Source organism: Balearica regulorum, chromosome 28 (genome assembly GCF_011004875.1).
Source record: "Balearica regulorum gibbericeps isolate bBalReg1 chromosome 28, bBalReg1.pri, whole genome shotgun sequence".
Taxonomy (NCBI): Eukaryota; Metazoa; Chordata; class Aves; order Gruiformes; family Gruidae; genus Balearica; species Balearica regulorum.
In genome coordinates this window covers 919,274-945,625 of record NC_046211.1, presented here as the reverse complement: position 1 = coordinate 945,625, position 26,352 = coordinate 919,274, and the positions used below count along the sequence as shown (strand labels likewise).

The 26,352-nt window shown below is 57.7% G+C and overlaps 1 protein-coding gene and 1 long non-coding RNA gene across 4 annotated transcripts; one reads left to right on the top strand and one right to left on the bottom strand.

Annotated features, from left to right (window-relative positions):
• Window positions 1–4,416: 4,416 nt before the first annotated feature.
• LOC142598570 (uncharacterized) lies at window positions 4,417–21,259 on the bottom strand. 2 transcript variants are annotated; one of them, XR_012832683.1, is made up of 5 exons: window positions 20,673–21,259; window positions 20,229–20,334; window positions 18,042–18,203; window positions 13,271–13,390; window positions 4,417–4,602 (listed from the first exon to the last, which is right to left on the bottom strand). It is a non-coding gene; the product is annotated as an uncharacterized LOC142598570 (long non-coding RNA). The 2 variants fall into 2 exon arrangements; XR_012832682.1 differs by lacking the exon at window positions 20,673–21,259 and having other exon boundaries at window positions 20,229–20,585.
• On the top strand, window positions 15,690–25,678 carry HJV (hemojuvelin BMP co-receptor). Of its 2 annotated transcripts, none has more exons than XM_075737499.1 (4): window positions 15,690–15,939; window positions 21,213–21,374; window positions 22,519–23,021; window positions 23,550–25,678. In XM_075737499.1, exons 2-4 carry the CDS (start codon window positions 21,281–21,283, stop codon window positions 24,156–24,158), a joined length of 1,206 nt encoding a protein of 401 aa, XP_075593614.1. In that variant the 5' UTR covers window positions 15,690–15,939; window positions 21,213–21,280; the 3' UTR covers window positions 24,159–25,678. The 2 variants fall into 2 exon arrangements, with proteins under 2 accessions (XP_075593614.1, XP_075593613.1); XM_075737498.1 differs by lacking the exon at window positions 15,690–15,939 and adding an exon at window positions 18,503–19,233.
• Window positions 25,679–26,352: the final 674 nt, after the last annotated feature.

Here is a 26,352-nt window from a genome sequence, read left to right as displayed (position 1 = left end):
GCGGGCTCTGGGCGATGGCAGCGGTGACGGCGGGGTCCGGCATCCCACAGGTTCAGAGTGCAAGAACCTCCGCCAGCACAGCAGCGTCCCTGCCTGCACTGGGGAAACTGAGGCACGGCTGGGGACAGGGCCCCCACGTGTGTCCTTGTCGTTTCCCGCCCCCCCCCAGCTCCACTCCCCCCTGGCACTAAACCCTGCGGAGAACTCGTCAAGGTCGCCTTGGTGCCGGGAGCTAATTTACAGTCCTGACATTAAGGCACCAGACAAAATCTGGCAACCCGGCGCTGGGGTGGCTTATATACGACGGGAGGATTTATCGGGCAGCATGCAGGCAGCACGCGGGCAGCACCGCTCACCGGGGCCGGCAGCACCCGCCCGAGCGTCGCCCAGGGCACTCGCACCGCTGGCCGGTGCCCCTGTGCCTGTCCCCTGCCCCGCTCTTCCCCGTCCCCATCCCGCTCTTCATCCTCAACACTTCCCCGTTCCGATTCCCCTCCTCATCCCCCTCCAGCTCCACCTTCATCCCTCTCCCCAGCCCCGTCCCATCACTACCTCCAGCCCCATCCTATCTCCATCCTCACCCCGTCCCCCCCCCAACCCATCCCTGTCCCCATCCCTGTCCCCATCCCTGTCCCCATCCCCGACCTTTTCCCATCCCCATCTTTATGCCTTCCCCAATCTCATCCTCCTCATCCTCCCCATCCCTAATCCTCGGCGTTACCCTCCACACTTCCCCATCCCTCTCCCTTTTCCCGTCCCCATCCCACTCCATCCCCACCCTCTCCCCATCCCCATCCCATCCCAATTCCCGTCCCTTTTCCTCTCCCTATCTCCACCCTCCGACACAGCAGCGTCACGTCCCCGCCAGCCCCTCGGGGTGCCAGAGAGGGGGACCCCGTCCTACCCCACTGGGGAAACTGAGGCACGAGCCACACCGAGCCCCGGTGAATCACCGGCAGCTCCGAACCCGCTCGGTGAGGGAAGGCGACGGCTGCAAATTAACCGCACGGGGGGGGTTTCGTGATGGGCTCCGGCGCCAGCGGAGGATCTGGGGGGTGTAACTGCACGGGAGGTGTTCCCAGGCGGCAGGAACCCGCCCTCCGCAAAATATGGAGACTTTGGGGGAAAAAAATAAAATAAAATCTAATTGACAAGAGAATAATAAGGGTTCGATGCCAAGCTGCGAGCGAGGGAGAAGCAGACTCGGGGAAGCCTCCGGCGAGGGAGACGTCGGCACAAAGGGAACAATCCCGCGCCGGCAAGGCTCGGCCGTGACGGCGGCGCGAGGGCTGCGAGGGGAAGCGTGGCCGGGGTCAGCGGGGACGGTGGCGGATTTGGCACAGGCCGTCGGCGGGATTCAACCCTTCTATTAGACACTAGAGAATCCACCCGGACACAACCCCATCGCCACCAAACAACTCCCGGGGCCGATAATCCCCCGGTGCCGATGACCCCTCCTGTCCCCGGGGTCTCTCCCCCCGCAGCCCCCGCCGGGCCCCGGGCGGTTTCTAACGAGCTTAATTCCCTGTTGAGTCAACACCACGGTCCAGCACCCCCGGCCCCAAAGCCCCCGGCTCCCCCCGCGCCGGGACGGCCCCGGCCCTTTCGCCTGCGGGGAAGAAATCACCCTGCTGCCCATCCCTCTCCGTGCCTCAGTTTCCCCACCAGCCCTGCCCAGGAGAAGAGCGATATTGGGGGGGGACGGGGCAGGGGAAAGTGGGGTGAGAGTGAAAATTAGCTCAGCGTCCCCTCGGGACCCCGCTCCCGGCATGGGATGGGACGTCCCCCGGCACCGGTGAGTCCCTGCGGATGCTCCGGAGGCAATCCATCTTCTGGAAAAGCGCAGGGCTAACTCCGGCAGCCGGCCCTTCCCGTAAGCGCTCGTTAATTAATGCCAAATCGCCGCGCGATTACAGGACGTGGAAATCAAATGACTTCATTGTGATGAAGGTTTATTGCCGCCGGGGAGCGACAGGATGAAGAATCATTTGCCACTTATTGGAAAGGGCCGTGGGGACCATTCGCCGGTGCCGTGCCGGCGTGCCGGAGGGATGGAGCCACCCGTGCCGGCACCGAGGGACCCGCTGGGTGTCCGTCCCCTTCATCCCGAGGCCGCTGTCCCCCACCGGGGAGGTGGGACGTGGGGGGACGCCGGTGCCACGGATGGGACGTGGATGGGACGGCGATGCCGGCTGTGCCAGAAACGTCCCCACGGGAGAAGGTGGTCACCATCGCCAGGGGACGTGGGGACATCGAGCATCCTCGCCGTGCCGAAGCGCCCGCGGTTTGTGGCTGGGGAGGGCCTCAGGCACGTCCCTGTCACCTCCCTGCCATCGAGGACGGCGTGGGGGGTTTTTTTTGTGGCAATCACCAACAATCGCTCCCTGGGACTTGGCACTCCCCGGGTGGGACGCAGCGGGCAGGGAGCGCGGTGGGTTTTGCCCCGGTGATGGGTGACATGGCGGGGAGGGGTGGGATGGATCCCCCTTTCCCAGCACGGGGACAGGAAACCCGCAGCCCCGTCCCCTCTCGTTAAACCCCTTTTCATCCCGTTACCATCTCCCTCCCGCAGCTGGGGTCAACGCGGGCGACGACGACGGCACCGGGGACCGGCACCGGGGTGGGGTGGGGGGAAAACCCCCTTCCCTCAAACCGCAGGTCCCCCCCCCACCCTCTCTGCTCAACGAATCCCGCTTGAAAAGCCGGGACCTGGTCAGGTTAGGGGAGGAAAAGGGCTACTGGGCTTTACAGTAACGCGCACTATAGAGCCACTGTTCCGGCAGTGACCCCCCAGGTCAGAGGTGAAGGGTTTCCCAGGAGTGTCTTTGAAGAAAACCATCTTTGATGAGAAAAGCGCCTCTATACAGATGTCTCATAATTACCATGAGAATGTGGAGCACATGGCGGCCGCGCCGGCCCCAAAGGGAGCTTTAATGGAATGTCATTAAAACGCCCCGTTCGGGAGGTTTCTCTTCCCCCCCCTCTTTGCCCCACTTTAACCTCTTTCAGGCTCAAATCCGCTCCCCCACCCCACCCCACCCCGCCGCCGTGGCTCGGTGCCGGGCATCCCGGCGTCCGCCTGAGCCCCCTCGGGGTCGGGTACCGCGGCGCTGCGCGGGGATGCTCGGGGTTGGCTCCAAGGAGGCGAATTCCTCCAGCCTGGGGGAGATTCTGCGCAGGGATGGGGAGGGACGTGGCTGGTCAGGACACGACCGGCATCTCCAACCCCTGTAGAAGCCTCCCAAAAGGTGTTTGTTTTGGTTTTTTGGTTTTGTTTTTTTTTTTTTAATTAAGTCCCTCTAACCCAGCCTGGGGTGGTGCAGAAGAGCAGCCCTGCCTGTGGCGAGGCCGAAGGCTTCCCCTCTCCCTCGCCGTGGGTACCGCAGGCATCCCCCATCAGCACCACAAATCTTGGGGTGAGCCAGGCAGAAAACGCTGGGGTCCCTCCCAAAAAAATTCAATTAACGCCTCTCTGGTGATGCTCCGGGTTCCCAGGGGGTGGCCGGGCTCCTCCGTCCCCTGCCCTCGGCCGTCCCCACTCCACGTGATAAACCGCCGCTAATCAAACCGCCGGCGGGGCTAATATATCTGTAATCCGCCTTCGAGACACGGGGGACCCGGTGTCGAGGGCAGCGGCGGCCCCAGCGCAGCGCGCGAGGTTAATCTCCGTGAAATCGCCCCTTCAGCCCGGCTTTTATCCGCGTGTCAAGACGGCGGGACGGGGAGGGTGAACGCAATTGGGGGCACGGCACGGCACGGCCGGGGCGGCACGCAGCGAGACGTCCATCCCCGACCCCCATCCCTGGAGGATTTTATTCCCTTTTACCCTTAACCGGCACCGGTGCGTCTTTCCGGTGTCTCTCCGGGTCATGGTGAGCCAGCGACGTCTTTCCCGGCTCGGGAAAAACTTTGGATGCGGTGACGCCAATGCACACGTCTGAAACAGGACCCAAAAAACCCCCAAAACTGAGTAAAGAGACACGATGGGAAAAATCTGGGCTGAGCAGCGAAACCTCAGCCTGGAGGAGGTCAGGGGCTTCGTTTCCATGGGTGCGGGGTTTATTTAGGGCAAGCAGAGGAGGGAAAGGGGTTTTACAGCAGAAAAGGCCGGTTTTTGATCATTTCAAACACCCCCGTCACAGCTTGGCAGGGAGACAAGGGGCCGTTTCCCTCCATGGCACGGGGGATAGATGGGGATGAGCGGTGAAGGAGATGGAGAAGAGCGAGGGGTGGATGGATGGATGGATGGATGGATGGATGGATGGATCATACAGCATCCCTGGAAAACCAGCACATTTCAGGCTTGAGGGCACCTGTGCAGCCCCCCAGGACCGCGTTCAGCTTGGCTACGGGTGAGATTCCCCACTGGAGACGTATTTCAAGTCCTCCCCAGATAAAAACCATCAGATCCACTCGCCTCGGACCTCCTGGTCCCGGCACCGCGGGCTCAGGCACCGGGTCCCTCCAGGGCCATGGTACCCGGCCGTGGCCACACCGATGCAGCCGCAGCTGACGGAGCCCGGAGGGGCGACGCGCGGCGGGGACAAGACCCCGGGGTGCGGGGAGAATGTGGCGTCCTGAATCTTCTGTACGCGGGGCCGGCTGGGAAACCATTTCTAAAAGGGGAAAAAAAAAAAAAAAAAGAATATTAAAAAAAAAGAAAAAGTGGTGTCTTGGCTGCAGAAACATCCCCATTAGACACCCCGCAGCAGCGTGGCTCCCGGCCCCCTTCCATTGTCAGAGAAAGGTCAGCCCCTGACTAGTTAGTTATCATTAGCTAAGGCCAATTTAATCACGGCGATTGTGTATAAATCACTGCGGACAGACAGGGCACTTTCCTCCCTCCCCGCCTCCCCGGCTCAAAGGTTGACAAATCTCCCGGCCGTCTCCCCCCCACCCAGCTCCGTCGGCTGCCCGGGGCTTTCGGCCGCTTTGCCAAATATTAAAGGACCGTCGTAAATCACCGGGGCGCTGCCCATCCATCAGCCTGTCAGCCTGAAGATCAGGGTCACGGGTACGAAAGATCATGGGGCCGAGCGGGAATGGCAACGGGGCAGGAGCGGGATGGACGGGAGGTGTCGGCGATGGGGAGGGGGATGAGCCGGGAGGGATGGAGCCACCCAAAAACCAGCCCCGTTGCACCCAGGTCCTGCTCGCGACGGCTTTTTCCTCCTCCCTTGCGTACCGGCAACCTGATGCGGTACGTGGGAATCAAAACCCGGGGTTAGAAACCGGTGTCTGGTGGGGAAAAGAGAGATCCTGCCCGTCCCGGGGCTGCGGGGACCGTGCCAGCGGGATGCCGGGGCTCAGGGGTCTGCTTTCAGCCATGACGCCCCATGACGCCTCCTGCCCCGCCGCAGGGGTTGGGTTTGGTACCCCGCCGAGTCAGCGAGCGCGGCCGGCCGCTCCCGCCGCGTTTCACGCCGCCGGCAGAGCCGAGGGAACCCGAGGCACGGAGAAAACCTCCCCAGCCCGGCAGCAGCCACACAAAGCGGGACAGAACCAGCACCGCCCACGCAGCGACCAGGACCAGAAGGATGGAGCCGGACAAGGCGTCCAACTTTTTCTCGCCTCCCTCTCTCCCCACCTTCCTTTGCTTCTCTTTTTATTTTTTATTCCCCCCCTTTTCTTGCCTTTTTTTTTTTTTTTTTTTATTTCAATCTAATTGAAGGGGGGGGGGATGTGTATGGAAGATAAGAGCTGCCAGGGCTAATTACACCTCATTATTCCAAAGGATCTCTCACGCCTCACTTCTCCTCAAACGCCGGCAAAAGCGAGGGGGAGGGGGATGGCTATTAAGGGAAAAGCCTTGGTGGAAAACAAAGTTGGTTAATTCACACGGCGCGGCCCCGCGGCGGCTGCGTGGGGGCTCCCCTCCGCCTCCCCGGGCGCCTCGACCGCCTGGTCCCAACCGTGGGGCCGCTGCCGGTGGGGCCGAGCGGGGCTGGGGGGCCCCGGGGTGGATGGAGACCACCCCGGGGCGACGGGGCTGGTTTGGGGAGCTCTGAAGGCATCAAGGCCGTGACCTTGGGTATCCCCGTGACCTTGGGTGCCCCCGTGACCTTGGGTGTCCCCGTGACCTCGGGTGCCCCCGCGACCTCGGGTGTCCCCGCGACCTTGGGTGTCCCCACCTGGAGACGGGTCTTGCTTTGGCAGACGGGCTTTGCACCAGGTGTCGAGGACGCGGTCGCCTCGCTCCGTGCCTCAGTTTCCCCCGCTCCGTGCACGGGGATCCCTTAAAGATCCTGCAGAAAATCGTGCACAGCCCCGGGAGCCGGGATCCTGGCTGGGGCTGCAGCCACCCCAGGATTTGGAGGGTCCCCCAAATTTTTTGGAGGATCTGTTAGAGCAGGGTAGACACCAGGGTTGATTTTTTTAACCATTCCCCTCTCCAGCCAGAAATTTCCCTGCCTATTTTCCAGCCCGTAACTTGCCTCCCAGAAGCACTGTGAGGAGAAATCCCCCCTGCTCCAAGCCGCTTACACCCCAAAAAAAAAAAAAGAAAGGGGGACGCTTCAGCCCCCCGGCAGAGACAGGGATGGGAGCACCCCCACCGCTGCCGACACCGGGGCGAGAGCGCGGCTGACGCCGACCTTTCCCGCTTGGATTAAGAAAAGTTACGGCAGCGACTGTGTTCTACGGCCGCCCGTCACGGGTCTGGACCAGCATCGCTGCAGGCTCTTCTGCAAATCCAGTTTGCCTTCTCTGCACCGTAAAATACAATTTTTTTACTCCCTCTAAGATGCGTTTCCTCCGTAAAACCCCACGCTGCAAATTCGCTCGGCTCTCCAAGGCAGTTAATTATTTATATTAAAAAGGAGGGATTTGATCATAAAGCAAGAAATTTCGCATTTCGCTTTGCCAGCGAAGGCTCCAGCCCTGCCTGCGCAAATCAAACTGCAAATCTCTCCATGAGGACGGTCTTAAAAAAGTTTTTGCCTGTGGGATAATTAATAACTGGAATATCCGAAGGATGAGGCTGAGGGTGGTTAGACTCAACTGATGGAGAGAAATAGGGATTTTAAGGGGCATTTTGGGAATACTGTCCCTTGGCAGCTCCCGGAGGCGTCCCCAGCACGGCGGGGAGAGGTCGAGCCCTTCTTCCACCCAGATGCTCGGCCGGATCCAGGAGACGGAGAGATAACAGCATCCCTGAGCGCCCGTCGGGTACCACATCCCCGGAGCAGCGTTAAACCTGCCATCGGCAACCTCCCTCTATTCTTACCCCATTTCTCCCGTCGGTTGGGTTTCCTCTCCCCTCCCCGCGCTAGTTTGGTGGTCCCAGCTCAGCCTTTCCAGCCGGGTACCTTGTCCCGTGGGAGACGTAAGGATAATTCAGATAATTCAGGTAATTTAGATAATTGCGGCTGCAAACTCGCCTTTTCATTCCCCTGTTTTGTGCCCCAAAAGTCCTGACACCTTTTATTTAAATCCAGGAGGGCTAAATCCATTTCTTTCTTCTGTTTAAAAATCAAAAAGTAACCTTTAGCAAAAGCCAGAGAAGTTGATTATAGGAAATCTATAAAATTTCTATAAAATAAGGACAGGAATACATCACTTCTTTGGGCTCGGAGGGACGGACTCGGAATTCACAAAGAGGAGCTGTGGCTTAGAGGATGTCACCAGCTTTAAGTCATGGCTGGTCCCAGGCTTTAAGATAAAAACAGATGAAAAAAAAATATATATATTTATCTGGTGCTTTCACATCCCCCTGAATAGCCACTGAGCTACAGGACTGCTGGTTCACCCTTGTTTTTCTAAGCACGGAGAAGGGGAAGACGGAATTAAATCTGATCAATCGTCCCCAGCAATGGGAACGAGTCTTTTTTTTTTGTCTTTTTTTGTTCTCCCCTGGAAAAGCCCCTTCTCCACGCTCCCCGTGGGAGCCCACCGACGCAGACGCATTTTTTCCCCAGCGAAATAATGTATTTGCAAGAAATTATTTCAAACCCACCTTGCTGGACCGTAACCTTTCCCCTCTGAGCCGGCGCCGAGCGAGGAGCCCTTGTCAGAGGCAGCGAGCGCTGAGCAGGAAAACGAATGAACAAGTAGGCAAATTAAAAAGGAAAGATTACCATCAATATTGCGTCGGTCTCGAGTTCATTAATTTGTGGTTTAAAAGGCTCAGAGGAGTGTTAAACAAATCTCATCTATGCCGCGTTGCCGACACCTTTGTGCTTTTTAATACCGCGGCGGAGAGCTGCTTTTATCCCGAGGAATTTATTTTTCCTCCGTGTTGCTCCAGCACAAGCCGAAAGCAAACGTTGATTAAGCAAACGCGGGGATGCCTTTAAAAAAAAAATAAAATAAAATAAATTCAACCACACCATCGCTTTTAGCTCCCAAACTTATTTCTAAAAAAAAATTAACAGAGGCTTGCCTTGGACTTTTTTTTCTTAGGTTTTTTTTTCCCCCAAAATGCAGGGTATGGGATGGGGTAGCGCTAATAAAGCTTTATGGCTTTAAGTCTTGCCGGCTGCGCATTCCCAGCTCCCTCCACCTCTCCCAGCCTTTAAACTTTTCCCTTCGCAATAGTCAACAGTGTTTTCTGCAAATATTGAGGCAACTTTGCTTATTCCTCGGAGGGGGAAAAAAAAAAAAGCAAAAAAAAAAAAAGCAGGGAGTTCTCCAGCCCGGCGCGCCTATCTGCAAGGAAAGGTATTTGCAGATTAATACTATTAAGTAGGATTTAAAAAAAATAAAAGCACTTGAGGTTGGATAATGCCCTCCAGAATAAACCAGCTCTATTCTCCAGCGGCTGGCAGGTCCCTGTGCGCCCAGGGGTATTTAGCGTGTCCTTAACGAAGCTGGAAGTATTGACCCCGCGCTTCAGGACCATCCACGCTGCGTCCGTCGCCACCCGAGCAACGAGCAGAGGTGGAAAACCCACCGCGACCGGATAAAACCCTGGAAAACGAGTCTTCGGCCAGCGCAGAACGGGCCACCGGGGCTGGGGCGAGCTCCTCCGCGGCCCTCGGGTCTCTTCTCCGGCTCGAATCCGGCACAAATTCACCCGCCACGACCTGGAATGGGGGGGCCAGGGGGGGCGGAGAGGGGATTCGGGGGGATTTGGTGGATCCGATACGCGCAGCGAGCAGACAAGGTGATTTTCCTAATAGGAACGCGCTTACCGCGTTTTCAAGCATCTTTAAAAACTGATTTATTTTCCCTCCAGCAAATAGCCGAGGCTTTACTAATTTGTTAGAAAAGCTTTTAGAAATTCGTTAGAAAAGCCGAGGCTTTTAAAATTGCTGCTTAAACTTCCCCACACCCTACTCCAGCAATGGGTCGGTACCGCTGCACATAAACGTAGTTAAAAAACCACTTCTGGATATAATCAGCGTAAAGGACATTTCGAGTCCGTATTTTTTGCTCCGATATCCCTGGAATAAGGATCTTCCATGCCCACAGCGTTTGCGTCGTCCTCGTGAGGGACGCTGCAGCCGTTGAACATTCGATCCCTTAATTCGGGTCCCCAAGAAGGCGACACGAAAAGGGCTTTTTGCAACAAAAACTAAAAATATATAAATTTGCAGCGGAGGGAGGGTCTTTGTGGGGTGGGAAATAGCTCCTGGGAATGGCAAGCGAGGGATGCTACCGGAGAGAAATCGTCGTCCCCGGAGAGAGCAAAGGACCTGCCGAGGGGGAGACGGGGAAACGTGGGAGCGGGATTCCCCGGGGATCCTCTCCCGGGAAAAACGGCCAAAAAACGGAACCCGGCGGAATTCCAAACCCGCCGAGCAGCGGCAGAGGACGGCTGGGGTGGGGGGCTGAAGATACACTCATGGCCAGCCCAAACTAAAACTCCTTCGTGTCTCTTCACGGTGATTTGAGACTCAATCAGTTATTGCATTTTAGAAGGAGAATTCCCAAATATTTTCAGTGGTCAAAGCTCCAGCCGGCAAAGTTGGCCCAACCCCAAACTTTCCCAGGGTTGGGGAACTTTTCCTCTGGCCCCAAGCGGTCCTAAGCACGACTCGCTTCCCTCGCTCTGCGAAAACAACACTGGGTTTGCTGCCAGCTCAATATTTCCTTCCCCCCCCCCAAAAAAAAAAAAAAAATCCCATTTTTCAAGCCTTCGTTCCATTCTCCTGACAGCGTTTGTTTTGTGGTCATCGGACAATATATTTACCGCGCTTTGTTATTGTCCATTTTCTGGAAGGCCCGATTGCGTTAAAAATCTTTCACAAAGACAAAACCCAAAGAGATGATGAATTCAAATCCAACGCGACCGATATTCCGAGATACCTCGGGCTCAGAGCAGCCGTCGCGCAGCGAAGCTGGTCAAAACATTTGGTTAAGGACACCGTATAGCTCCATAAAATTTAATTTATTTAATTAATTTATTCCCCCCCCCCCTTCGCAGAAACGAAAAGCCAACGGGGTCTAACCTCAAGGTTGGTGATGGCGACGGGCGTAGGAGGAGGGGAAAGGGAAAATGAGGGGCGACGCCATGGGAAGATGCTTTCCAGTTGGGTTTCCCAACGTGCCGTGGCGAACGCCGGGCGCAGCGGCGAAGCGCGGTGCTGGCGGGCAGGGGGTCGTCCTCGCTCTTCGCTTTTTTTACCGTGTGCTATTCTCATTTTTAATAAGCCAGAGGGATAACGCCAGCTGAAAAACTTAGTCAAACAACCTCAATCCGGGGTCGCTCCTTCCATGCCGGCGGGTTCGCCCCGGTTTCGGTGCAGCCGCGTGCCTGGGGAGCGCCGGGGATGTGAACAAACCCCGCCGGGGACTCGAGAGGGTCCCGTTTCCCTGCACCGCTGCGGGAACCACCTTCGGGATTTGTCTAGAGCGTCTCGGAGACAAAAAGTAACGTATCCTAAAGACAGCTGCCAGGCCTGTCCCATCCTCCAGCTCGGGCACGCTTTCCTTTAGTATTTTTTAATTCCTCCCGAAAACTCGGAAAGATGGGGGTGACCCTGGCTGCTGCTGCCCGATCCCTGCCCGCACCCAGCTCCGGCCGGCAGCACCCCAGCGCATCTCCCTTCCCCAGCCTGTTGCTTTTGCATCCGCAGCTCTTTTTTGAGATCCCTCTTTCCGAGGCTCCCGTTCCCATCGGCGCCTGTTTCCATCCCCGCGCCGGCAGCCTCCGGCACCCGCTTTAACTCCTTTCACAAAGAGCCGCACGGCTAGGTGGTTTTGGGGTTTTTTTTCCTCTCTTTCACTTGTTTTCCTTTGTGGGAGGATCAACACAGCCTCCTCCAGCCTCTCAAGAGCTGACTTAAACATCCCTTAAATCCCCCTTTTTTTTTTTTTTTTTTGTCCCTCTGGTTAGGAAAAGCCCCGTGAAACACAAAGCGTGGGAAAGACGACCTACGGATGCAAACCGAGGGGTTGCCGTGCTCTCCCCACCTCTTCCCTGTCAGTGATGATAATATTATTATTGTTGTTGTTGTTATTGTTATTTTTGGGGTGGATTTTTGCTGCCTGCCAGCTGACATTCCAGCCTTGGCCAGAGTGAGACGCGGTGGGCTGGCAGGTCGGCGAGCGGGCGCTGATTGACAAGTCTATTAAATTAAAAATAACCAACCAGCCCAAGGTCCGTCGGGGTGGATCCTCATCCTTCCCGTATTAACCCCTCACCGTCCCGCCATAGGGAAGTACAAAGGACACGCGTCCTCGCGTGGAGACGCTTCCCCCCGAACCAGCCAGCAAGGCTGCTTTCACCAAAACAATAAATTGCCACAATTTCCCTCCTCTTCTTTTTTTTTTTTTTTTTTTTTTTTTAAAATGGAAAAATCAGAGAAACCAGAAAATCACGGCTGAGGATTTCCACCGTGGGAACGGATGAAAAGTTTACAAGGCAGCAGGGAAGTCACGGCTACAACCGTGCCGGCTTCGCTGCCGGCCGGGACGGCAATTTGCCACCGGCGCTGAATTTGCTGCTTGAGGCGGGATAGCTCCTGGCGGGATCCTGGCGGGATCCTGGTGGGATTTCTCCCGTGAAAGCAAAGCAGCCGTGCTCTGCCTCTCGCACCGGAGCCGCACGGGTTCGCCCGCCAGCTAACGCAGCAGGATTTGAAGGTTTTCCTTCCCACGCGGTCAGACACGCTCGTTTCCCTCCCCAGGCTGAATATCAGCTGGAGATGAACAACTTTCTCACTGGAAATATTCAGAGACAGAAAAAGAAACGTTCCCCCTTCCAACTGCCGTTTAAAAATAAAGAATTCCCGACCGCAAAAAAAAAAAAAACACACCTCCAAGGAGAGTAAACTCAAGACTATTGCGCTGAAAAACTCTTAGTTAATCACAGAAATCAATTAACCGTCCCTCCCTCGGTTTCCCTCGTTTAAAATAGCCCCCGCGAGCCCCCAGCGGTGCCTTACCCCCCCGGGAGCTCCCGCGCATCCGAGTCCTCACGTCGCCCGCAAAAGCACTGACCGATTTGCACAGCCGCGCTGGAGAGCTGGACTGGGTCGAGGGGACAGGGACAGCCTTTCCGGGCCCTGAATGGCATTGTCGAAAGGAAACAAAAAAGAAAACAAAACCCACCCAAAACCCAACCCTCTAATCTCCGGGCATTCACGCCTTTCGGTGCTACCGGCCGGATTCGGAGCCCCGTTCGCTGCTGGCGAGCTCTGCGGAAACGAGGGAAGCTGCCCGAGACGCCCTGCCTGGTTTTGGGGCAAACTGCGAAGCCCTGGAAGGGTGAAGTCAGCAGGTTTAACCCCGAGAGAGATTTTTTTTTTTTTTTTTTTTTAGACACATCTGCAAGCGAGCTGGGGTTTTTAATCCGCTAACGCGGAACGGACACCTCGAGGAAGGCGGTTTGGACGAACTCCCGCTCCGCAGCGGCCGGGTGATGGATGCTGAGGCGCACGGCGGGCGATGCAGAGCAGCACCGGCGCTGCAGCCGTGAGGCGAAACCCACGTGCCGAGGGTTCGGCAAGAGCGAGACCCGCGCCACCGGCATCGGCAAAGCCGACGCGCGCCGTCCTGGTCCTCTGCTGCGGGCGTCGAGACGTGGCACCGCTCCGTACACGCCTGCCTCCGCGCAAGCCCACGCAAACGCGCTACGCTCGTGCTTACACACGCCACGGTCACGTTTACACACGCCAGCGAGCCGGGCGTTTCGCACATCACTCATGGCGGGTGTTTCCAAAGCGCCGACGCTTTGGTACGGATATCGATGTGTTACACCGCGTAGGCAGTAGGATGGCAAAGCAAGGTCACGCCACGCGCGGACCACAAGCACCGCACACGCGTGTGGGGACGTGTTTCCCTCCCCCCCCCCCCGCCACGGGCTTTGTTCTGGTCCCCACGTTACCTGGGAGGGGAGAGCAGGAGGAGGAGGCTGCGGGAGCATCTCCCGGCGAGGCAGCCGTGCCGGATGGCTCCCACCGGTGAGCACGGCCGAGGGTTTCGGTCGCCTTGGCAGGAACCTGGTCTGCAAAGCGAAGTTCGCCAGGTCAGTGGGGGCAGCGGGAACCCCCCGATTTCCTCCTCCCTTCCCAGCCAAACCCCCCCACATCTCCTCGGAGAGGAAGCCCCTCGAATCCTGTGTCACGGCTACACAATTACACCAAATTTGAGAAGTCCCTGGCTGATTTACCGCGTCTTCTGATCCCCCACGTGTTGGGGGGGATATTTCTCTATTTCCCCTCCTAAACAAACCCGTAAATTGAAGATTTTTCTTTTCCCCTTTCAAACCCGACCACTTCCAGGTATTCTTGGGCTGAACCAGCCCCGGCGGGAGCTCCCTGGGGCTTCATTTCCTTCTCCCGAGCGGGAGGGAAGGAAAACCATTCCCTGAAGATTCCTCCTCTCCAGCCCATCTTCTCTTCTCCCCAGACCTCTGTTAAAGGCAATTCAAAAGTCATTTAAAATCCCTCGCCGGAGCGTTTTGGAGGCCCGGAGACGGGCAGGGAGGCTCCTGGGAAAGGGCGTTATTCCCGTTTACGGGAGCAAACCCGCAGAAGCGATTCCCCGGCTCTTTGCTAATCCATTCGCGCCGAGCCCAAGCCTCTCCATCGGCTCACGGCTCTGAGGGCAGAGGGAGCCCAAATCTGGCGCCAGCTCAGAGCCGGTGATGGAGGTCAGGGGACCCCGGGGCAAAACGCGGGTGCCCCAGGGTTCAGGGAGGGTGGCACAGTCTCCGAGGGACACCCAGGGGTGGTTTTGCCAAGTCCCTCGCTCTCGTTTTACCCAGTAGTTGGGCTGCGACGCGATGGAGCGAGCTCGGCCTCGGGGACCCTACGCCTGACGTGAAAGCAGGAGCGGGGAAACTGAGGCACGGAGCAGAAACCGAGTGTCCTTTGGTGTCCTTTTGAACACCGAACCCGCAGAGCTGTGGTGCTGAGCTGGGGACCTCTCCCTCCTGCACCCCTCCTTTCAGGCAGGTGGGCAGCGGAGCAGGCAGGGGAAGGGGGGACCGGTGCAGGCAGGGATGGCCCTGCCTGGTAGCCCCCCCCCCCCCAAACCCCCGAGCCCTGCTGCCACTCGCGAAGTGCTGCTGCCACCTCGTGGTGTCCTGTCCCCGCGTCCCCTCAGCCAGCCCCAGGGACCCGGCCGCATCCTGCACCCGGCGGGGCTGGAGCTGGGCTCAGCCCGGTGGCCGAAGGGTCCCGGGGCACCCACAGACACCCAGTGACATCCTCACACCGATGCCACGCAGAACCCAGACCTTCCGCTCCCACCGCGCTACGTGGACACAGGGATGCTGCACGGGGAAACTGAGGCACGGGGAGGCTGCCCGAGCACGCTGGTGGTCCCCAGCACCCCAGTGACACACGCTTGGGCACCTCCGCCATCACGGATGGGGTTGGCGCTTGATGGCAGGGAAAAAAACCTCCGGGTCCCTCTGCAAAGCGGTGCCCGGGCCCGGCCCCATCTGCTCCCAGCTTTTTTTAGCCCCGGTGCAGCCCCCGGCGCTCCCCTGCGCCGCAGCTGCCCGGCCCCGGAGCAGGTGCTCGGGGCTGGTGATTTATCTGCACGTCGGCATCTCGGGAGCGTGTCCGAGCAGCGCCCAGGCAAGGGCAGGGGAGCGGGAGGAACGGCTTTCCTCTGCAGGCAGCCGAGGGATGCCAAGCCCCCGTGGATGTGCCGTCCCGTGGCCGTGGATGTGCCGTCCCGTGGCCGTGGATGTGCCGTCCCGTGGCCGTGGGACTTGGGTTGCACCGTCAAGCAGGACGGTTGCAGGACGCAGCTCCCCGATTCTTCCCAGACCTTCTCAAGATCTTCCCTCTCCAGATGTAACGCTGAGGTTCCTGGTCCTCCCAGCATCTGTCCTTCTCCAGGATCTCCTGAGTACCCCAAACAGGAGAGAGGGAAAGCTCTGGGCTGGAGAAACCTGGAGGGAGAGTTTAACTCGACTCCAGACTTGCATCTTCATCGTTTTTTCCCATCTCCCTCCTTGCAGAGCTGAGAAAAGAGCAGTTGCCTGCGGGCATAGGCCCTTCGCTCCCTGCCGTGCCAGGGGAAGATGCCCCGGCCGGGTGCTGCCGTGCTCGAGGCGGCAGGTGCTGCTCGAAGAGGCGCCCGCCTTGAATTTCTGGCAGCGCTTTGCCTTCCCTACCTACTCGTTTAACCCAGAGCCTGGAGAAACCCCTGAGATCAGCAGCTCCGAGGGGTCCAGCCGGGACCCCGCGTCCATCTCGCACGCAGATCTGAAGTGCGCAGTTGGGAAGCCTTCGGATCTCCCTCCTTTTCCCTTCCCCTCCCCACTGGAATCCGGCTTTCGGGATCAAAAATACTACTGGCTATTTTTAAAGCGTCAACTTAGCCCCCTCTCCTCCAGCTCGCGGTGACGGATCAGGCTGTGGTAAAGTTCAGCTGTTTTCTGCTCCCTCCGCACCGAGCCCGGGGCGTTAACAGCCGTGATTCCCTCCTCGCTCCTGCCCGGAGCCAAACCTGCACCGGGAACCAGGACTCGTGTCCGGAGGCTCTGGGGACATTTGGTGGCCCGTCCTGTGGCCGATCTGAGTGGCATTTGCTGGGGTAAGTGGAGCAACTGGGATCCCCGGCGGAGGTTTGGGGAGGGAGAGATGGGGCCAAGCACGGCGTGGCAAGAGAGGCGGATGCTTTGGGTTCGAGCAGGCTGTGCCTGCACCTGGAGAGACGCGAGATCCTCTCTTCCAGCAAATCCTGCCTTCCCCAGGCCCCTCTTCCGACTCCGATCCCAACCCTGCAGCTCCCGGGGATGCCGGCTGCTGTGCCGTGCTCCGGGGAGCGCCGCGGTGACGCTCAGGGCTTGGCCCGTCCCCTGCCTCCAATCGAGAGCCTGGCCGATCCCGCTCGCCGTGGGATGCTCGGGAAAGGCTGGCGGAGCTTTTCCTGACGGGGGCTTAACCGAGCCACGTTGGGAAGCGACGCTGGTGGGCAGCAGGAGGGTTTGTTTGTGTCCACAGCTCTGATGGAGGCGGACAAGCTCCTTAGAGACCCGATGCCCCTTTAGATATGTTTTGCTCAGTTTCCCCATCCATTTTGGGTGAAAATCCACCCCGATTCGGACCAGGGCTCCTGGTAGCAGTGGGTTTGCAGACACGGCTGATGCCAGCTGAGCTGGGGCTAGTCTCCCTGAGCAAATTAAATCTCCGAAGCACTAGGGTTAAACCAAAACCCTCGCCAAACTCATCGCGTTAGTGATTGGGCTAGATGGGGGCTGGAGCCGAGCTGTGACCGTGCTGTCCCAGCCTTTGGAGGGATGACATCGCTCCAGATGACAATCCGCGCGGGTGATGCTCACAGGCAGAGCTGCACGTTACCTACTTTGCCCCAAAAATCAGGCAGCTGCCACAATCAGGGTCTCTCCCTCCCTCCCGGGGCGATGCTGTGCTTGGGAAAGCCTCGTCTTTTGGGGCAGGAGGGGCTGGGTGAGGCCAGCTGCTCCGCACCCCCCTCGGTGGCAGGATTCGGTGACCCAGCTGGCGGGATCTGGTGCTTTGTGCCTCCTAAACTAAACCTCCAGCTGATTTTGCTGGCGGGAAGAGGGGGGGGGGAGTTGGCTTTCAGAAGCAGTTTGATCACAGATGCTTTTGTCTTGGTGCCGTGACTCTCTGCCAGCTCGGAAGAGATTCCCAGCCTCCTCAGCCCAACATATGCCCGCAGCCCCCAGCTCGGAGAGCTGCTGCGTGCTGACGGCGTTAAAGCAATCGATGATTGCGTTTCACGGCATGGCCGGGATCCGGCACATCGCCAGGGAGGTGCAACCGTAACACCGAGTCTCGGGGCTGTGAGGAAGACCCCGCAACCTGGCCTCTGGGCTGCAGCAACCTGGATATCCCGGTTTGGTTTCTCCATTCAAAATTTCCCCTCCCTCGTCCAAATGAAGCGGATGGGTGGGATGCCGAGAGGCATCCGCTCTCGCCGAGCCCAGATGGTACCGTCTGCTGTTCCAGAAGAATTCCCACCTGCCCGCCCCTGCTCCCACCCCGCGTGTAACCGATTCCCTCGGTGGGTGTCTGCATCTCCCCGCGCCGGGGGCTCACTGCGGGGAAGCCTACGGCAGCAGATGGGGAGGACGCCAGGCGCCTGAGGCATGGCCAGGGCGGACCCTGGGAGGCTACACTAGGATATGGGTCTTATTTTTTTTTAAACAAGATTTTTTCCACTCCCTGGTTATCCCTTGTTACCAGGTAACAGAGACCCAGAGCATAAATACTGGGCAGGGAGAAGAGCTGCAAAGCCTCCACGCACCCTGGGAGCACAAAAAAAAAAAAAAAAAAAAACAACCAAAAAAAAAGAAAAAGGCATCTAAAACCTTTCTCCTCTGGTTGCTGCTGATGTAAATCCCAGCCGGGATTTGAACCCAAGCTGGTATTTATTCTTTATTTTCCTTTCTTCTACCCATTGCCCCCAAGGAAGATGCACTGTTACACTTAAAGCACGAGTCTAGCCGCAGATTTAAGCTCGTTCTGCAATAAGCAGCCGCTGTCCCTCCTTTTGTCCCCAGTTCCCTGGGTGAAGAACAGTTCACAACTGTTCCACAACCCCAGCGCTGGCTGCCTGGTTCGTGCAGCAGAAGAGCTCACGTCGGGGTCAGAGGGGGAAACCCTTTTCCCTCCCATCCCTAAACAACCCAAACTGGTCTAGAGGTGCACTGCAGAGCTGGGGAGCGATTCCCTCGGGACAGGCACGGTGGTACCCGCAGGGAGTTTGGTTAAACTCCGTCTGCTCTCCTGGGCTCAGGTTGGCACGAGGCTCCCGGTGCGACGGCGTCGAGGGCGCCGCGAGGATTCGCTCCCTGCCGTGAAGAGCAAGACCTGGAAAACAAGGAAATTGGTTTAGGAGGCAAGAGGCTTTTCCGAACGGGTTCCCAAAGGGGTTTGTGGGTGCTGGGGCACTGAGGGACACACTTTCAATCCTTGCCCTCCATCCATGACCGTCGTGGATCCTAAACGGACAGGCCACCCCTGGAAAAGCCCGACATGGACATTTCCCCTGCAGGAGCAGGGGGTTGTGAGCTGCTCTCTGCACCCCAGCCCTCGGAGGTGGGCTTTTGGGAACCCAGCCAGGGTGGCCCAGCGTTCACTGACCCCTGGGGACAGCGGCCACCTTTGGCCCGTGCCGTGTTTGCGTTCAGGACTCGGCTGCGCCCCAGGAGGGGAAGCTACGAGAGACACGGCCGACAAAAAGCATCCCCTGCGAGAAACGCAGTGCTTTTCCACGGGAACTCGCTCCACGGGGGGTGCAGGCAGGGGGTTGCGATATCACCCAAGGAAGGAAAACCAGGTAGCTCCAAGGAAACCGGCTCCCGCAGCCCATGCTGCACCCCACGAGTGACGTGACCCCACGGCACCGAGTAGCATCGCCCAGCCGGGGGGGGGGGAGGTCTGGGGGCTCCCACCTCTCCCTCAGGTTCCTTTGCCCCCCCCGCCCCTTGCCGTACACCATCTCCCTCTGCCCCCTCCGCTTGTTGTTCTTGGCTGGGTTTTAGCCTGTCTAAATTTAGGCGGATCTATTTCAACACCCATCCTCTGCCCTGCGAGGGGAAGAGGACGGAGCAAAGGTAGCTGGGGAGGAAGAGTGGGGACCGCAGCGCCCTGCGGTGGGGTCTGCTCCCCGCAGCCCCAGCCAGGCTTTCCCCAGCACCACCCTGGATTTTACCCGGCTGCAAAGCCATGGAGGTGCCCAGGACTGCGGTTGGCATTTTCCCGGCTGTTATCCCGTGGATCTCTCTGGCTGTCACTTGGGGGTAGAGCTGGGTGACAAGGACAAGCCAGCCCGTGTGTCCACCAGGGAAGGGGCTCCCTGCACCAAGAACCAGCTCGTTTCCGGAGGAGGCCGATGCAGGTGAGTGGGGCTGCAGCAAAGCAAAGGCAGGGACAAGGGTCCCAGGAGCAGGACATCGGCACTGGCACCCAGGGGTGCCCCAGGGTCCGGTCCCACGTGTAGGTGGCCCCAAACAGAGGGAGAACTGGGGTGCCCAAGTCGTGTTCGGGGGGAGGGGACAGCCCGAAACCCTCCATCTCCCGTCACAGGTGGCATCACCTTGGGCTCGCAGAGCATCTCTAACCATCGCTACTGCCTTTCCCCTCACGCCGTCGGGGTCAGGACATCCCAAAGTCAGTCCTGCTGCCTGCAGGACCCACGGCAGGGCCTCTCCTTGCCCCGACCGGAGCCACGCTTCTCTGCTACACATTAACCAGCTGTTTATCCACCAAGCGTTGTGCCGGGGACAGGTCACCTCCGTGTCACCACCTACCTCCAGGGGATTTGGGGGGGGGGAGTAGCGCTGAGGGGTCACTAGATCCCGTGAGCCCCAAGAAAGATGCTCAGCCTGGTCAAACAGGGTCAAGCCAGGTAGGGAGGGATATGAGAGAGCAAGTGCCGAGCATCAGAGGAGGATCAGGGCACAGAGTCTGCTTGTGCCTCGCTCACCAGTACACATCCAACACGAGCCCCGTTCCCAGTTCTGGGTCTCCGTGCCCCAGGGCTGCACAGACCACTTTCCCCCCCCGGCCACTATCCCGGTCGGCTCGGCTCATCCTCGCTGCCAAGAGCAGCTGGCAGCCAGCGCATCGCCAGCAGGGCTGAAGCATGTTTTCTCTCCAGACATCTGCCCCGTTAGCCATTAATCCAGCTGGCAGAGGAACGCGGTGAGCCGCCAGCGCGCGGCTACGTCACCGTGCCAGCCGGTACAACTAACGGCAGTTGTTTGAGGGCTGCAGCCGTGGCAAAGGGAGCTGAAAGGTGCTAGACGGGGCTGGTAGGACTACGATTTCTCCCTTTTTGAGAACAAGATGAGAATTCAGTCTCTTCTCCCCACGGCTGCAGCTTACACTCACTAGCGATCGCAGTGTCGGTAATATCGACTCCTCGGGCTGCCCAGCGTAGCAGGAACAGGCACATCGCCGTGAGCATCAGCCTCTGGCAACTGGCGTCTCACACAAGCTAAAGGGGAGGAAAAACCAACTGATTTCACATACAGCAGTTCCAAAAGGACCTTTGCAAAAGGCTATTTGACTAACAAGCGACTAATAACCAGCTTGTTAGAACAAGCCACCGAGGACTCAAATCCCCAGCCCCGATGAAGTACAAGGGAAGTAAAATTTTTTCTGGGGCTGCATCTCCTCCTGCCACAGCCCACTGTCCGGACACACGCAGCTCCTTGCACTCCCGTCCCAGCCAGCTCGAGCTCCCCCCAGCACCCAGGGAGCAGCCAGAGCCGGCACAGCAAGGGGGGAAAGGTGGAACGTGGCTGAGAGCGCGTTTCCCAGCTTTGAGGGAACCTGGACGTGGGGTTTCGGTGGAGCAGGAGGTGCTGGTATCACCCAGTGGTGCTGGCTGTGGATGTCACGGCAGTCACTCTTGTCATCTGGCTTTTCAACTCCTCTCCCCTCGGACGCTGTGCTCCAAACCTTCGTTTTGGTTGGGACGGCGGCAGACCAGAGGCAGCCCACGCTGCGCCTGACACGTAGGATGGTTCAGGTCCTCTCCGCACTCATCGTCTGCTCACGTCCCGGCTGTGAAGTCTCTTCGAGCCCCTGGAGCTCACAGATCTTCTCCAAGGGCAGCTGGAAGCTTTAACTTTTTGTCACACTGAACTACACGGCACAGCTGCCTCAGGGTGGAAGATGAGAGCTGCAGCGGTTGAAAGCAGTTTAAAAAAAACCAAACCCTCTGGGATTTTGCCTAAAAGCTTGCCTTCCTCCCCGAGCAGCAGCAGTGCGGGGCCACGTTTGGCAGCTGCCTGGATGCTGGCAGCTCCGTACCTGCCGCAGCTCACGTTTGCTGGCACCTCTCAGATCCCATCTCCGTTTTGCTTCTAGGGGACCTGCTGAATGAAGCCGAGACAAGCCAGCGGGTGAGCAACCCCCCAGGCTCTGCATGGATTGGAATGGGGAAACCTGCCTGCAGTAAGAACCCCGGGCAGCTGGAAAGCCCCGGCTTCTTCCTCCGAGCTCTCTTCCTCCTCCTCTTCTGCAGGCATGGTAAGGAACTGGATGGCCAGAGCCACATCCCTGGCAAGGATACCGGTGGGAGCTGCAGCCCCAGCGTGCAGGAAGGGTACAACCATGGCAGAGCTCCTGGGAGGTGACCGGAGCAAGCAGATGATCCTCTCCTCGCAGCCATAAGGCTCAGGCAGCGTCAGAGTGCCCACGGCATTCCCACCAGCATCACCTCCCCACACCAGGGCAGTCTCTGCAGCGAGAGCATCCCCTGCTCTCCTGCAGCAGGCGCTTTCCCTGGGAGAGCCCTTAAAGGCTCTGTTATCTCCCGAGATAAGTCAGGGACAACAGGGACCAGCCTAAGTCCACGAGGTCTTTCAGTGAAAGGCACCAGCCGTATCCATCGCTGAGTCCCTCGCTTTCCTTCCTGCACCCCAGACACTCTGCTAGGGAAAATGAGACCTAAAAAAACCCCCAAGAGCAAACCCTAAATTTATCTCCCAGCACCTTGCCCAGCCCAACTTGGATTAATCTACTGCAAGGGCAGCCGTCCCTTATAACCCCTCTGCTTAATGAGCTAAACGATCCCTGCTAGGGCGAGTTCGTTAGCTCTCCTGGAGCTGTGGCACATGACACTGCCTTCTGCAGCACGGAGAAATCACGTTTGAGGGGCAAGGTGTCCTTGGTGCAGTCAAACCTAGCGTGAAAAAGTGACCGCACGGCACGGCCAAGGTTGAAATGGGAAGAAGGGGTTTCCCAGCTCAGAAATTCCCGTTTGTCCCCTGGCAAGCCCTGGGGTGAAGAATCTGCGTCTGAGCCACGTCCCAGGGCCGCGGTCACAACTGCTGCCCTGGCTCTCGGCCGCACTCGTGCCCCAGGTACAATCTCACATCCCAGTTGCTTCAGGACACCCCTTCGGCCCCGTGACTTCTCCCAGGGTGTCCTCTGTGCCGGGCTCCAGCCTGTGTCCGCAGCGGGCAACCCTGGATTCATTCCCCTCAGGCACGTAAGGAGCAGGTCCTTTAAACCGGCCGCTGCGTTCGTTAATGCAGGGAGAGAAGTGTGTCCAGAAAGCGTCTCCATCGTGAGATCTCGAGATGGTGGGAGGTGGTGGGAGGAGAAGGGGCTGCACTTCCCCATTCCTCCAGCTCTACCGGGATGCCACAGGCCGTCTCGTCTCTCCCAGTTTCTTCCCAGTGTAAGATCCTGCGCTGCAACTCGGAGTACGTGGCTGCCACCCTCAACCTACGCGGCTCCAACAGGAACGCGGCGTACTGCAACGCCCTCCGCTCCTACTCCCACTGCACCCGCAAGACGGCTCGCACGTGTCGGGGCGACCTGGCCTACCACTCCGCCGTCCACGGCATCGAGGACCTCATGATCCAGAACAACTGCTCCAAGGAGGGTCCCACATCGCCGCCCCGACCCCGACCCCCGGCCCCCAACCATCAGGGCTTCGAGTCTCTCGATATCTGCAACTACGAGAAAAGTTTTCTCTACAAGCACGGCCAGCCCCCCAGCTACCAGCACTGCGCCGCTTTCGGGGACCCCCACATCCGCACTTTCCACGATGACTTCCACACTTGCCGAGTGGAGGGTTCCTGGCCTCTCTTGGACAATGACTACTTGTTTGTGCAAGCAACCAGCTCTCCGGTGGCGAAGGGGTCCAACGCTACGGTCACTAGCAAGGTAACGCTCATGTACTGCTGGGCAGCAAATCCGTTCACCTCTGGGATGCGGCAACGGCTTAGGGCACTCCCCGCGCTCCCCGAAAATGGCTAGGGAGAGCAGCAATAGCTTCAGCTCAACCCATGTGGCATCAGGAGTGAATGTCTGCAGGAACAAGAGGGATGAAGGTCTCTGAGGGGACCAGAGAGACCTGCAAACGCTCCCATTGCTGCTTGGGGATGGGTTACTGGGTGGTCCATGGGTTACCTGCATGCCGTCTAGCCAGGCTTGGCTCCGACTCGGTTTTCCATAGTTTAAATGGTATTAAAGAAAGAAGGAAACAAAGGAAGGAAAGAAGGAAACATTGCTGCTTTCCCGAAGGGATTGCAGCAATGTGGGAGAGATGGTTTGGGGCAGAGGGGGATGCATCGGTGAGGCAGATGCGTGCAATCTGCTTTGCCCTCCCTAGAGAGCTGATACCCGGGATGGGGACACGGCCACGACTCTTGTGCCAGTGAGATCAAACCCCTTCTGATCTGCTCTCTGCAGCTCACCATCATATTCAAGAACATGAAGGAATGCATCGACCAGAAGGTCTACCAGGCTGAGATAGACAACCTCCCGGCAGCCTTCGAGGACGGCTCGGTGAATGGGGGCGAGAGGCCGGGCGGGAGCAGCTTGGCTATCCGGGAGCGCAGCCCTGGGCGACACGTGGAGATCCGTGCGGAGTACATCGGCACCACCATCGCCATCCGTCAGGCCGGCCGCCAGCTCTCCTTCTCCATCCGGGCAGCCGAGGAGGTGGCGCGCGCCTTCACGGAGGAGCAAGACCTGCAGCTCTGCGTGGGCGGTTGCCCCCGTAGCCAGCGCATCTCCCGCAGCGAGTGCTGCCGCGGTCGCGTGGCGGCCGAGACGGCCCGGGCGCTCTGCAAGGAGATGCTGCCCGTGGAGGACGTCTACTTCCAGTCGTGTGTCTTCGATGTGGTCACCTCGGGGGATGCCAACTTCACCATGGCGGCTCACGGGGCGCTGGAGGATGCCAGGGTCTTCCTTCCCAACGCTGAGAAACTGCACATCTTCCAGGCTGGGGCAGGCTGCCCGCGCATCTCTTCTTCCTTCCTCCTCCTCCTCCTCACCTCTGTTTTGTTGCACTTTTAACTCTCGCTGGCATTGCAGGCAGCACGGGGCGGGGGGGACAGGGGTAACCCGAGAGAGCTGCTGACTCAAGGCTCATGCCGTGCAGATCAAGAGGGATGCCTTACCAAGGATCAAGTGTCTCTGTGGCAATAAGGAACCAGAGACCCTGACCTTTGGAGAGGGGAGCACTGGAGATGAGAGACGGTGAGACACTGGTTTGCATCCACTGCTCTCGCACGTACGGCACCAGTTGAACCCGGCTCCTCTCCCGAAAGAAGATCACGGGGTTTTTTTCGGTTGGATTCTGATGCATTTCTTTTTTCTAAAGATGAGGACATTGCAGCCGTATCAAAGAAAAAGAAACACACGGGGTGAAGACACGTTTAGAAAACCTCTCAAAGCCTTTCCATAAACTTGCTTTACACCTTTCTTCCTGTGTTACTACAGCAGATTTTTACTCAAAAACCTTTCAGATTCAGAAATAATGTGCTCAAAGCCCAGATCCCAATTTTTAGCAGTCAAAAAATGTCTGTTGGTGGATTTGGGGCCCAGCTCCTACCGAAGTCACGCAAGAGTGAAGCAAGGCAGTAAGTTGGTTATCAGAGTGTTGTGACCAAGGTTTGAGATTTTTGAGCTAGAAATCAACCATTTCGTACTGTATCCTCCTCTCTCCGGATCAGTAATGCGCTCATTTGCAGTGTCATGGGCTGCAGAGCGTCAGGTCTCTGACATTTCAGGTTACCGTTGCTATTTTCCTTTGTTGTCTTGGCACCTGTCTAGGACTCAACAGAGCCAGTTCTGGACTTTGGACCAGCGTTGAGTTTCAGTCAGGAAAAATACCCCTTGGTTTTCCTCTCCCTTGGGCCCAACTTTCTCTGTTGCAGTCACAACCCCGTTCAAATGCTACCCAGACCGTGGGTTTCACTTGCAAAAGAGAACTAATAACAAAGACACGGAGCTGGCAAAAAGCCGTATGACCGTGCTGATGGGCAGGGCAACTACTAGGTGATGTACATAAATACAGAGGTGAGGCCAAATTAGATGTTTAATATATTTAAGAGGTTTTAAGCAGATAGAGTTCTATATGATAAGAAATATTTTCCATATGCAAAGACTTTTTTTTTTTTTTTAATAAAGAGGGCTCGCAGTAAAAACTTTGCCATTCCTGTCCCGTGGAGCCATAAGAAGAGCTTTGCAAAGCCTCGTGGAGGCAGAAAATTGAGCTGGCAGACATGGGGGGGAAAGAGAACTGCAGATCATCCAGGTACGGAGGATCTGTCGAGCCATAAAGGGAGGTTTTACAATTCATCTTTCAGTACATCTGAAGTTTCTTCGGTCAATTTTTTTCCTCTCTGTTTTTTCTGTCGAGGGCGCAAAGAGTAAATATGGAAAAGTTTCTTAGATATCTCAGCATATTTCCTCCTCCAACGTGCACTCAAAGCACATGGTGACTAGCGTGAGAGTTTCTCTGTTTCTTGTACGGTGCTCTCGCTAATCCCTGAAGGTTTTGACATTAAAGGTGTCTATTTTTGAAGTCCTCATTTCCTGTCATCTGTCTCTTTATTTCTTTGGTCGGCAGCAGCAGGTGAAGATAATAATATCTCGCCTTCCACCCACCGCTCCTTTTACTCCGGAGCACTTTGCGGTCTATATATACACGCAGTGAATGAGGAGGGGAAGCCAGCCTGCCCTGCTGCTACGCTCCACCACTTTGCAGGAGACTGCAGGTCCCCGTGGGAGCGATGTTCCCCGTAGGGATAAAATCCTCAGGAACCCCAAACAGGCCGCAGGGTGGATAGCGCCGGAGCTCCTTATAGAAATGGGATTAAGCACTTCCAGGGTGAGAAACAGCGGCTCTTCAATAGCATGTGACTGTCAGAAACAGCATCACGGTTAGATTTGATGATGTAGCATAGAATTATCCTTTAGGATCATGGTGAGGGCTTTGGAGGAGGGCAACCTACTCACAAACTTCCCACCCGGGAAGGGGGCGATGAATTAGCTCCAAGGGCTTTGCTCCCACAGAAAAGAAAAGCAGAGTTCCCTGGGTCTACCTGTGAAAGGTGGATTCAATACCCCTCGCACATCATCCAGCTGACAAAGCCCAAAGCCCGTGAGAATCACAGAACATCTCCAATTGGAAGAGACCCATAAGGACCATCGAGTCCAACTCCCCGCTCCTCGCAGGACTACCTAAAACTAAACCCTATGACTA